Source organism: Mercenaria mercenaria, chromosome 15, assembly GCF_021730395.1.
Source record: "Mercenaria mercenaria strain notata chromosome 15, MADL_Memer_1, whole genome shotgun sequence".
Taxonomy (NCBI): Eukaryota; Metazoa; Mollusca; class Bivalvia; order Venerida; family Veneridae; genus Mercenaria; species Mercenaria mercenaria.
Genome location: NC_069375.1, coordinates 13,062,135 through 13,074,184, shown reverse-complemented (window position 1 = coordinate 13,074,184; position 12,050 = coordinate 13,062,135). Strand labels below are relative to the sequence as shown.

General features: G+C 33.3%; 1 protein-coding gene across 6 annotated transcripts in view; it reads left to right on the top strand.

Moving 5' to 3' along the window:
- Nucleotides 1–12,050, top strand: part of LOC123547026 (cytosolic phospholipase A2-like) — a 66,156-nt gene that overhangs the window by 37,225 nt on the left and 16,881 nt on the right. For 4 of the 6 annotated variants that reach the window (XM_053524580.1, XM_053524576.1, XM_053524578.1 and 1 more), the window contains exons 4-8: nucleotides 4,483–4,564; nucleotides 7,213–7,359; nucleotides 9,242–9,354; nucleotides 10,490–10,527; nucleotides 11,431–11,563. In XM_053524580.1, coding sequence (XP_053380555.1) covers nucleotides 4,483–4,564; nucleotides 7,213–7,359; nucleotides 9,242–9,354; nucleotides 10,490–10,527; nucleotides 11,431–11,563 — 513 coding nt within the window. Of the gene's footprint in view, nucleotides 1–410; nucleotides 487–4,482; nucleotides 4,565–7,212; nucleotides 7,360–9,241; nucleotides 9,402–10,489; nucleotides 10,528–11,430; nucleotides 11,564–12,050 lie in introns of those variants that run through there. The other 2 variants (XM_053524579.1, XM_053524581.1) reach the window with 2 other exon arrangements.

Below are 12,050 nucleotides of genomic sequence, written 5' to 3'. Positions count from 1 at the left end.
AACGTTTAAAATATATCCCACGTCTTGTATAACTGATAATGAAGAACTCTGTTGTTTTTTTTTTTTTGTTTTTTTTTTTTTGTTTTTTTTTTTTTGACTGTTTGTTTTTACAAAATTGATTCAGGTCGTAAAATACATGAAATGATATTCAAGCATCACTCGGTTTTGTTGAAATTTGTGTATATTATCGTTATTGCGATATTGCTCTAAATGTGGGAGAAATCTCATAAATTTTAACTTTTTAAGACATTGCTAAAACGTCGAAGGGCCTTAGAAGTTTCAATGAGTCTATTTCACCGAAAAGGGATTATTAGTATGTGTGTACATGTCTGAAACAACTGTATAATTTGAAATATATATATTGTAAGCAAACATATTAATTTGATTTTACTTTTATTTCAACTTTCCAGCAGTAAAATGCCGAGGCAAAGTTTCCAGGTCAGATCTATTTAAAGAGGAATATGAAACATTTGGCAACAGAACTAGGTGAAACTTTAACACTGGCGGAAGAAGTATCATAATCGGACTACATACAAAATAGTTATAACCATTTGAATACCACCAATGTAATGAAACAGCAGCCATTTTAGGCACACTGACTTTGTCATTATATTCTTATATAGGCATTACCATATAATTAGTGGATAACAACTAAGAGAAGCATATTTTGTGGGCCATAAATAATAGAAAGAGCATTGAAACTCGAGGGTAAACGATTTGTACGAGGGGGGGGGGGGGGGGGGGGGTAGCCCCTGAGTATAAATTGTTTACTCGAGAGTTTTAATGCTCTTTCTGTTTTGTATCATAGCCATCCATATATGGTAGTTGTAGGCGTTCCACATTGCCATATACAGCAGTTCAGTGAGTACTTAAAATCCTTGCTTTACAAATGTGTAAAGCCCAGGTAAAATAAACCAATGCTAGAGCAGAAAATCAATAAAATACACTTCGCTCTCTATTGTTTCAGACAAGCTCACATACTTTCTTATCCTACAGTTCGGTAACTAGCGTGCGGGTATTAAATACCTGCACACTTTTAGTTACCGCACCCTGTACTCAGTGTATACGAGTTACCTGCACCAAATTTGTTAAGAAAAATCACCTAGCTATGATACAATATAATATGATCCTCAGTGTGCGTGTGTGCGTGCGTGCGTGTGTGTGAAAGTGTATACCTTAAATTTAAGTTCAATGTTTAATTGTATTTTGGGTAGTTTCCATTTCAGCGGTCCCCACTGACTTTGACTATTTATTTTAGGAGGATTGTGTTTAAATTCTTGTTAAAATAACATAACGTTGGTATGGGGCCGGTAGAACGAATGGAAAAAGCAAGTGTGTTGGGGCGGCAGCCCCCAAAGTAACATGACGTTATGACGTATTTCCTCCCGGGGACCGCTAAACTGGAAGTGTCCCTGTATTTTACATAATTCTAAATGCCATATTTGGTAATGCCTATATAAGGAAAGAACGTTGGTCACTGTGTCCAAAATTGCTGTCGTTACATTAAATTGATGATATATGAAAATTGCCATATCTTTTCTTTTTATTTCCGATCTTCATAATATTTCGCCAGTTAATATTTTTCATTGAACTCTTTTTGAATACATACATGGTCAAATGTTGAATATTTCCCGTTAAAGGTAAATTACATCCAAATTTCATATTAAAACATGAACAATTACTTCATATAGTTTATGTAAACATAAAATTAACATGTTTTGTGTATTAAAAATACTATGCATTATGTTTAAAATAGTACACACTATATACATGTATAGATAAGCACAGTATAAATGTGTGCTACCACCAAAAAAACTGGCTGCTTTTTTAACAATCACATGTTACTGCATGACATTTAATCATGAATGTAGCTCCATATGGAAACTTTATATATCTAGTAAATCTAAATACATGTACATTTGATGAGGATTATTATACATTTGAAGTAAATATCTAAAGATAAAATATTTGAAAGATGGCCATTGGATATCTTTAGCATTTGGAGACGTTTTTAACGAAACATGAATTTCTGATATTGCAACCACGGTAGCTCAAGGTCATTGCCACAGTTCAAGGTCAATTGTCTAGTGACCTAATTTCTCGAACATTTAAGAGACGAGCTTTTCACATGTACATTTAAATGCCCCATATACCTTCCATGTAACTTAACATGTCTGCACTGACCGTACGAAGAAGGTCTCATATTTCAACGTATTTGCTGATGCGGATTGCTTACTTACTCCGTATTTATTTAAGTATTTCAAGAAGGGAACAACAAATTTCTATAAACGATAAGTAATAATCAATATATTTTAAAAATATTATACTCTATCTACACTTTAAGACATACTATAGACTGGGATGATTATTAAAAAGTAAAATTTGATGTCAAATTGATATGTATATGATCTGCACTTTGCCGTAGAATAGCGAGACGAGATACTGATGGGAATATTAAGGGATTGGCGAAAGGGCTAAATTGATCATATATGGTTCATATTATCACTAATAAGATAATCTATGTAAGGTTTTCAATCTGGATCGTCATATTCTCAAAACCTGATGGCAGAGTAAAAGTTTGCTCTTTTTCAGCTTTGACGGAAATAAACATATTAAACCAAGAGAAATATATCTTACTAAAACTTGCGAAATGTTATATATCTGCAAAATGTTTACAAATGTCTTGTATATACCTTTATGCCTGTGATTCAATTTCATTCATTTGAGTATTTTGTAAATGTTGAACAAAGAAAAGCACTTCGATAATTTATATTTTGAGGAGAAAAGGGCATAACTGTATGACATTTGAATTGATTTACTAATATGAGTTCTATGAACATGCATAAAATATGAATATAGAATATCCTTCCGGGCGCAATCCATTACTAGACATTCCTTAACGTTAACCCAACAGTTTAACACTAGTTCAGTATAGTCTAATATTTAAATGTCTGTTTTTATGTCAAAGTGAACATAATCTAGAGTCTAATTTCGCTTCTACTACCGGGTTTTAGTGGGAACTTAAAGAGATGCATTGAATTCAACTGCGCATTTACTGAGGTTATATTGATTTTATAGCGCATGTGAAGCATATTGCTTTATACTTGAGTAGAATGTGAGCGCCATGCCATATATCACGATTGGTGAAGATATGTAGACATTCCGCAATAACTTTCTTGAATTGTTCAATCTAAACTTTATGAAGATAGAACTTAGGCGAGATTTTGTCCAAATGACGTGTTCCATTCTTTGTTTTACTTCGAACCATTCCGATGTAAACTGTTGTTTTTACATTAGTGGGCATATCTTAATTAATAAAACAAGAGTTACAGAGTCTAATCTACCTATTTTAATTAATAAGAGAAGATTAACAGAGTCTAATCTACTTTAATTACCTTGAAGGAAAGTGAAGGGTGTCCAACACGATCTAATAATAATAAAATTATGTCAAGAAAGCAGATACAAAGTTTATTTTCTTTGCATAACAAAAAAGATTATCTTAGTACAAAAGTTGTCATTAAGCAGCCAAACTTTTCCTAGAAGCCACCTTGTTGCTTACTTAAGATGGCTAAAATCAGTGTTTTCTTCTTTCTACAAGACTTATTTTAAATAATTTAGAAACATAAATGGTTATAAAGAAAGTGTATTCATTCAAAATGCAGTGGCCTTTCTAAAGGACAGTTCGGCGTCTTCTTATTTATTTTGACAGTTGAAAAGTCTTGTTTTAATTCCTCGTCAGATCAAGTGGAAATCTTAACCAATGAATTTCAATCTGCAGGGTTTATTCTGACTGATGGTCAGACAGCTTTTTTAACAATAATTACCTCTGTAAGATTTTACGTCATACTTATTCGTATTCAGTATCATTTATTATAGACATATACAGATAAATATATTAATTATTCGATATAGAACATTTCATTACCTCTCTCAATGTGAATCTGCTATGACTTTACTTAGTTATGTTTTATGATTACCCAGAAATTATGTTCTATGATTAGTTTAAACAATATTTATTTTTCAAATGAATTACAAGTAATTCATACAATATACACACTACAAAGTTATAGCTGTACAATATAACAGAACAAATTACAAACGGTGTTAATTATTGCTCTCAGAATTGAGGAGAAAGCTTGGAGCTTATACTAATGCCTCGCTTCCAAAGGTAGTATAGTGCTGTACTTACGGTGTTTCAAACATAAATGTTCTATGATTACCAAGTAGTTATGTTCTATGAATAGTAGTTCTATGATTACCAAATTATTATAGAACCCTGATTACCAAGTAGTTGTGTTCTATGATAACTTTGAACTAATTTTATTAAATGATTCTTCTGCTTGGAGGGGCATGTATAGAAGTGCAGTCAACTTTAACAACATTATATCGTATGGAAGGTGTTTACCTGACAAGGCTCAGAACGTTCCTTTGAAAACAAACAGGTATTATTTATTTATCCGGTACCCTGCATTTCTTCTTCAGGTTGAACAAAGGCCATATTTGATTTTCTACGTCACGATTGTAAAGGGCCACAACATTACAAAAGGATACTGGAAAGACACACGTAAGCATCTTTATAAACGTAAATGTAAAAATAAAACAAAATTTAATGATTAAACTTTTTGCTTTAGTAGTGACGTCACATATGTGTAATGATGCTAAATTGTCTATCATCATCGTTTATTGCTGCTTTAAACACTAGAAATCGGTATCTAATAAAAGGCCAATTTAAACACATTACCTTTCCTAACAAAGATGCATTCGGCTGTCATGAATTTGCAAGGCCGGATCACAAGGTACTGTTACAATAATCATCAAATTTTGAACCACTACTACTAAAAACAAAAACAGAACTTGAAACTGATTGAATCATTGTTAATTTCTGTTAAATTGACAGACAGGAAGTTAAAAAAACAAAGACTAATATCAAACAGGGAATGATGCCACGTACCAAAAATGCAGCCTCCCCAAAAACAAACCCACAGCACACAGAAGTGCACACCACACACACACACACACACACATATATACACGCACACACACAAAGCCAACACTAGAGAACAAAACGAACAAACAAAGGAACACAGTGGGGCACCGCCTTGGGGCGGTCAGTGGCAAAAACACCACTGGGGAGCTTAAACCGGTTTATGGTACGCACCCAATCTCACTCTTACCCCGACCATCTTCCAAAGACACGGGACAGTGTAAATAAAAGTAATCCCCTCCAAGTCTTGTATACAAGATTATTGATAATTAGTCAGATGGTCTTAGCGACAAAAGTGCGCAAGAAGTCATCTAATTAGGGCCGACATGAGACAATACCTATGTTGAAGCTTGAACCTTGCCGGTTACTTTAATAGCTGTCTCCAAAGAAAATGTAACAATGTTTAATGTAAATTAGAGGGGCCAAAAGGTTACTCTATGAAAATTCTGATTTTGTGAATTTTCTGTGTAGCTTATATTTCAATGACTATATACTCACATCTTGTCTTTAAGAAAACTGTATCCAGCTGTATTATATAAATATTTTGTAGTCATTTAGAATTTATGCCAAGCTAAACAGAACATAAGAAATAGAAAAACAATGTCAAAAATTAGGGTCAAATGTCATGCACTTTATTTATTTACGTTGAGACAATGTCAGTCTATAGATACTATATATTCGTATTCTAAAGGTGATGAATAATTTTTATTCAAATTTCATACAAAGATTAAGGACATTAAAGAAAAGTGCTTTGTTCAAAGGCAATATATCTACCTAGCTTACGTTTTGAATTAAACTGACATTTAACATTTCTTTTCAAAATAATAACTACAAAACTATCCAACTGATTTTGTTGAAATTTCTCACAAGGACAAAGGCCATTGAAAGAAAGTGCAATGTATAAAGAATCATGGGTCTATCTCGTTTACTTTTTCAATTATCCCCCTCTATAAAATTTAGTTTTCTGAGCCGTAACGTTAAACACTGAACTATTGAGACAAATTGTTTACCCGTTTTGAATATCAGCAAAATATCCATTCCCTTTAAATAAGAGTAGAGAGAGATTATACTGGCGACTGACATACTACTAAAAGCATTTTATTTTGGCATTTACTTTTTTCAGTCGTTTCATTAGTACTCACGTTACTGGCATCATTTAAGAATCCCTTTGTCAAAATGTTTCTTGTAATCTAATTGCCTAAGGGACTGTTAAATGATAGTAATTATTCCAGCAGATGGTCGCAACAGCCAATAGACACAGGGATTAATAATCACTCATCTGCATCATGTACATATTTAAGCACATATGAAATGTTCGTCCTTAGCTTCTTGACACATACATTATCTTCTATATATAGCATGTACAGTTGCAACAAACGGTCTTTGATAGTTGTATATTCCCTCTGTCTGCATATTTTGTAAAAAATAAAACAATAACACAATATTTTTATAAACCAAATCAATACATTTGATCTCATTTTGAAGGATGTTTTAAGTTCTGGTGTCATTGTAACATTTTCTGCACTTTTGCTCTTAAAAAACATTTTAAAGTTCTAAACACCTCACATTCTTAAAATATATCATTCTGCTGAGTAATGAATGTCTGTCACTGAGAATATCATCCTTTATCAGGTTTATCATTTACTTCAACAAAACCTACGCTACATCATAGCACTTATATTGACAAAAACTTTTATATTTACACAATAATCATAAAGTTTTTGAGTACTTAGTTAACAAGTATACTTCTTAATAATTATTTATGGAAATTGTTTTAAGGTACACCCTTTTGCTAGATACAGCGTATTGATACATACGTTACTTAATTAGAATATGTTTAAATTTCAAGTAATTATTGTGTTATATTACCTAGATGAGTCTTTATATAGGAACGCAGCGAAAGCTTTATATAAATCGATTGACAATACTGAATATTGTTTTGTAATCATGAGTTATACTAGCATATGCTTTTAACAATAGCACTACATACAGCCAGCTTAACTCTCATTGAAAACATATTTGCTTATTAGTGTAGATATTTTCCCAGGTGTCCGCTTAAAAACATACGTTACCATGCAAATATATTTCTAATGTTTATGTTACGTGGTCGTTACTATGAAAACACACATGTCAAATACTGTGTTATTGTATGGTAAACATTTAATAGAAACAACGTGTTATTTGTATTTCTGGACCTAGACGACTTGTTTACTATTTTTCTCTTTCAGTTGATACTCCGGATCCTTTTGTAAAAGTGACTATCAAGACGGCACCTAATGGTACACGGCTAACCAAACCTGTTAACAATGACGCCAATCCAGATTGGAATGAGACGTTCAAATTTTTCCTCGACCCAACTGTCGATAACGAAATGGGTAAGTATAAGTCAATGCATTAGTTCGTGATATTCGACCATTTCAAAGCTTAATAAATTGCTGCCGAAAATTTATCTTAATAGAATTTCTTCTATTAGAAACATTATAAAAACATGTATGCGAAAAGTTACAAATGTTATGTTACCAGACATGCGGAAACGTTCTAGAAATGTGGGACCTTGTTGTTTTAAAAGTATAAGTACAATTGGTCACAAATTACATGAGCTACATGGTTAAATATGCCACAGGGAAACGTCACATATGTCAGAACAATTTTTGTTGGCCATGTATGGAAATAAAAGTTTCTTCAGATGATAAACTTCACATTGATTAATAGATCAGTTGTATCAGGCAAAAAATGTTTTCTCAAATTATGTTAGTGTTTCTATCATCATCATTTTATGCTGAAAACTTTGCATTTGGATGTTATTTCAAATTTTAATCACTTTGAATATAATGATTAAAATAGTCTGTACAGCGGAGACCGTTGAAATAAGACAGGTGAAATTACTGTAATGCACATTTTACTCTTTTAGATTTTGATGTAACCTAGTACAGCGTCTTACTGAAAATATGTTTAAAGTATACTAAAATGTTTATTAAATATATACGTTTAAAATATCGAGTCATTGTTCTATGAGCCCGCCCGCTTAGCTCAGTAGGTACAGCGTTGGTCTACGGATCGCGGGGTCGTGAGTTCGATCCTCGGGCGGGGCGTATGTTCTCCGTGACTATTTGATAAACGACATTGTGTCTGAAATCATTAGTCCTCCACCTTTCATGTGGGGAAGTTGGCAGTTACTTGCGGAGAACAGGTTTGTACTGGTACAGAATCCAGGAACACTGGTTAGGTTAACTGCCCGCCGTTACATGACTGAAATACTGTTGAAAAACGGCGTTAACACCCCCCTCCCCACCCCCCCCCCACCCCCCAAAAAACAACAAAAAAAAACATTGTTCTATGATATTATTTTATTCCTTTTACAACTTCGCGTCACACAAGTATATCTGAATGTTTTGCTAACTAAACGTGAAAAAATCATTTATAGGGATACAGATTGGAGATATTGAAATATGCTTGATATATGATCAACCATTTAACCAAATTTAAATTTAATTTTTGTTTCTAAGATATGGCGGGAAAAGGAGACAAATTTCTTTTGTCTAATACTCCAGCCCGAAAACGAAAATCGTTCTTAACATTTATGTATTTGTTTTTTAATTAGGAAAAATAGTGCAAATATATTGAGGGGGTGGGGGGTGGGGGCGTTAGAAATTTTATTAAATGAATAGTTTACTTAATTGATACATACTTTGCTCCAGCTTATACTTATTCGATATTAGTGTAGCCGGCAGAGCATAAGGAATGTCATGCTTAACTGTGAAAAACAAATTTTCCATAGGTTTGATTCTCATATGTGGCAAAACGTATTTTTATTAATTTTTGAAAAGAAGTAACTTTTTTACTGCACCCATCAACATTTGCCGCATTTATTGCATCTCTGAAAGTTCTAAATTCAAATTGTAAAGATCCATTATCAATTAAATCATTAAAACAACCTACATGCAGAGGTCAGAAATAAAACATTACAATAAATTCCGTATCAATAGTAGTTCACATTGTTTTGTTCAGCTCATCGATGTCACGTAAGAGTTTCTATTGTTTTTATTTATTGTTTGTAATCAGGCTAGTAACAAAAACTCTATGGTTCCTATCTAGTGGGAAAGAAAAATGTTTGTTTGAATCATAACGTTATTATTTTTTCGAAAAGAGTGAATATATTTTTGTCATTCACCGGAAATTTAAAATATGGTAACACCTCAATAAAAAGACTATTATTATTTTAACCTCAATACAAGACTTTTGAAATATATTTTACAGAAATAACGCTGGTAGATGCTAACTACTTATTACACGAAACTATCTCAACAAAGAAGATAAAGATATCCAATATGGCAATGGAAAAGTTTCAACAAAAAATACAGTTCAGTGAGGTACATCTACCAATGAGAAAATACTAACCAATCACCCCTTAAGAAAAGTAGGTATATTGTTTTGCTCGTTGCCTGTCAGTCGGTTGGTAGACCATTTGGTTTCCGATCAATATCTAGAGAATGCTTGGTCTCTACGTAGTCAAACTCCGTACGATGACTACATATTGTTAGTAGATGGCCCTATAGTTTTGGGATGCCAGTACATTAAAGGTCGATGCCACAGTGACCTTGAGACTAAAACCAGTTTCCGCTCATTAAATATGGACTTCCTTGGTGAAGAACACTTACACCTACAATTTTTAGAGTGATTACCTGTGGTCAGTAGATGTCTTCTTTGTTTATGGTTCAGTAGGAACGGTCACAGTCATCTTATGATAGAAAAGGGTTTTCTCTCAGTAACTTAATAACCCTTGAGACTGCTGCCTTCAAACTTCATATGATGATGCCTCTATAGTTTTGGGGGTAAGTAGGTCAAGGTTATAGTAATCTCGAGACTGAAAATGGGACAAGCCGTCATGGGGGAATGCGTATTTTACAACTATCTCTTGTTATGACAAATGTAAATCAGATTCTTTAGTTATACTGAATTAAAAAATGGATGATTATACGGCACGTTTATTTTGAGAAAAAAATGAAGAAACGTTTTGCAGTGTGTATGTTTATAATTTACATTGCCAAAAGCAGGTAATTCTATTAATGTGTTAACAAAACGGTCCAAAGTAAACCTGGTCCAGATTACAAAACAAAAATACAGTTAGGCATTAAGCAGAAACAGACATCGAAGTTCTTCGATATTCATCAAAATGTTGTTTTACCTTTAGCCTGCTGGCGGCAAGTGGCTCTGCATTTGCGACCAATGCAGACCAAGATCAAACTGCATGCCCATGCTGATCATTGTCTGCACTGTCCCCTATTCACTCAGTAAATTTTCATTGAACACCCCTTCGAATTATAAAAGGTTCTGTCCAGATTGAATAACGGCCCAGTCCAAATTAGCAATCTAAATAAAAGTCAGACAATAAACGCCTGCAATATTCATCAGTACAGTAGTGCACTGAATATTCCATTTTTCTTGGTCTTATGGTAGTCCGAGCTGATTGATTTCAATGTCTTTGTTGTTGTTATTTTATTTTAGAAGTCCGCAGTTGACATAGAAATGTGGGCAGAGATTGAGTAAGTTATTTTTAAATCATATTTTGCATTGCAATACTTTAGTTTGAACGATTCAGAACTTTAAAGTTTGTAATTAGTATCTTTATTGTGCAATCTGTGACATATTTTCCTGCATAAACCAGATACAGCGATCAGTTTGTTACTACTTAACTACAACGAATTTCAATCGTCAGATAATATATTCTATAATATATGTGTGTGTGTAACGAATACCGAGCTTTCCAGGTCACGTGAGCTCAGTACTAGTGTGAACTGTTCTTACCAAATAACTTCTTTACGTCGTCTGTCCCTTACAATTTTGCATCCTTCTGTTCATGGATCTTGGCATTTTGTTTTCTTGGAAAGCCTTTTTCAATATAATTATGTTCCACTGCACATTATCAGATCCACAAGAGCTACAAGTAGAATCATCTGCAAGCAACATCTTCTCGAAAACGATTAGGAGATGTGATTAGTTTTCTTTCCATTATTTGTTACAAAAATCTTTGAAAACCATCTTCACTAAATCTTTATAGCCCGCTTTTAAAATTTTATTGTAGAATTATTTCTTTTGACATTATACTTTAAAAAAAACAACATGACATCCAGTTGATTGCTCTTTTCTACTCTAAACCAGTTGATTAGAACTTCGAAAGTTTTTTTCCCTACATTTCTACCCAAGTTTTTTTGTAGAGCTTTACTAGAATGACACTTGTTATGAATCTCAATCAACGATTTTCAAGACGTCAGCAAGGGCAAAAACAATTTCCGTCATTGACGATGCTATTTCTATATATGCAAATAGTTTTAATAATAACCTGGCTTTCGCCCTGAGTTTCGGTAAAATATAAATAAATGTATATAGTTTTGATATCTAAATGAAAATCATATCTCAGAGTAAAATACACTTTGTGAAACTTTCAGCAACACGACAGAGCTGAGATACAGTCTTGCTCTTTGTAAAGGAGAACTACATTTTATCGAGAAAAGACGAAACTGTGTGTTTCAGGCAATGAAAGAAATTCTCGGAGATGATGCTCCTCGCACTATCAATGAGGTAAAGGGATATATCGTGTGTATCAGGCAGAGGATGCTAATCGGAGCATCAGTGGGATATTTATCTCGGGATTTAGTATGAGTATATAGCAATGATAGATACCCTGTAAGAATAACGCCTTGCAGTATCAATGAGGTATTGCTATAGGGATATAGTATGTGCATTAAGCAATGAATGATTCCTCAAAGAAGAATCTCCTCGCAATATCAATGAGATATTTATAAAGAGATATAGCATGTGTATTAGGCAATAAAGATATCCTCAAAGACGTTGCTCTCCGCAGTATCAATAAGGTATGATGCCTATTTTACGATACGTATTTGTTACAGATCCATCCGAGGGATATTACGTCATATCCTACAAACCAGAGGTAAGTTACCTCATATCGTACTGGTCCGAGGAACATAACGACATATCGTACAGACCTTGGGGACATTGATATATTACTAGACTATTGAAGATTCTAAAACATGATCTCCTTTTTATT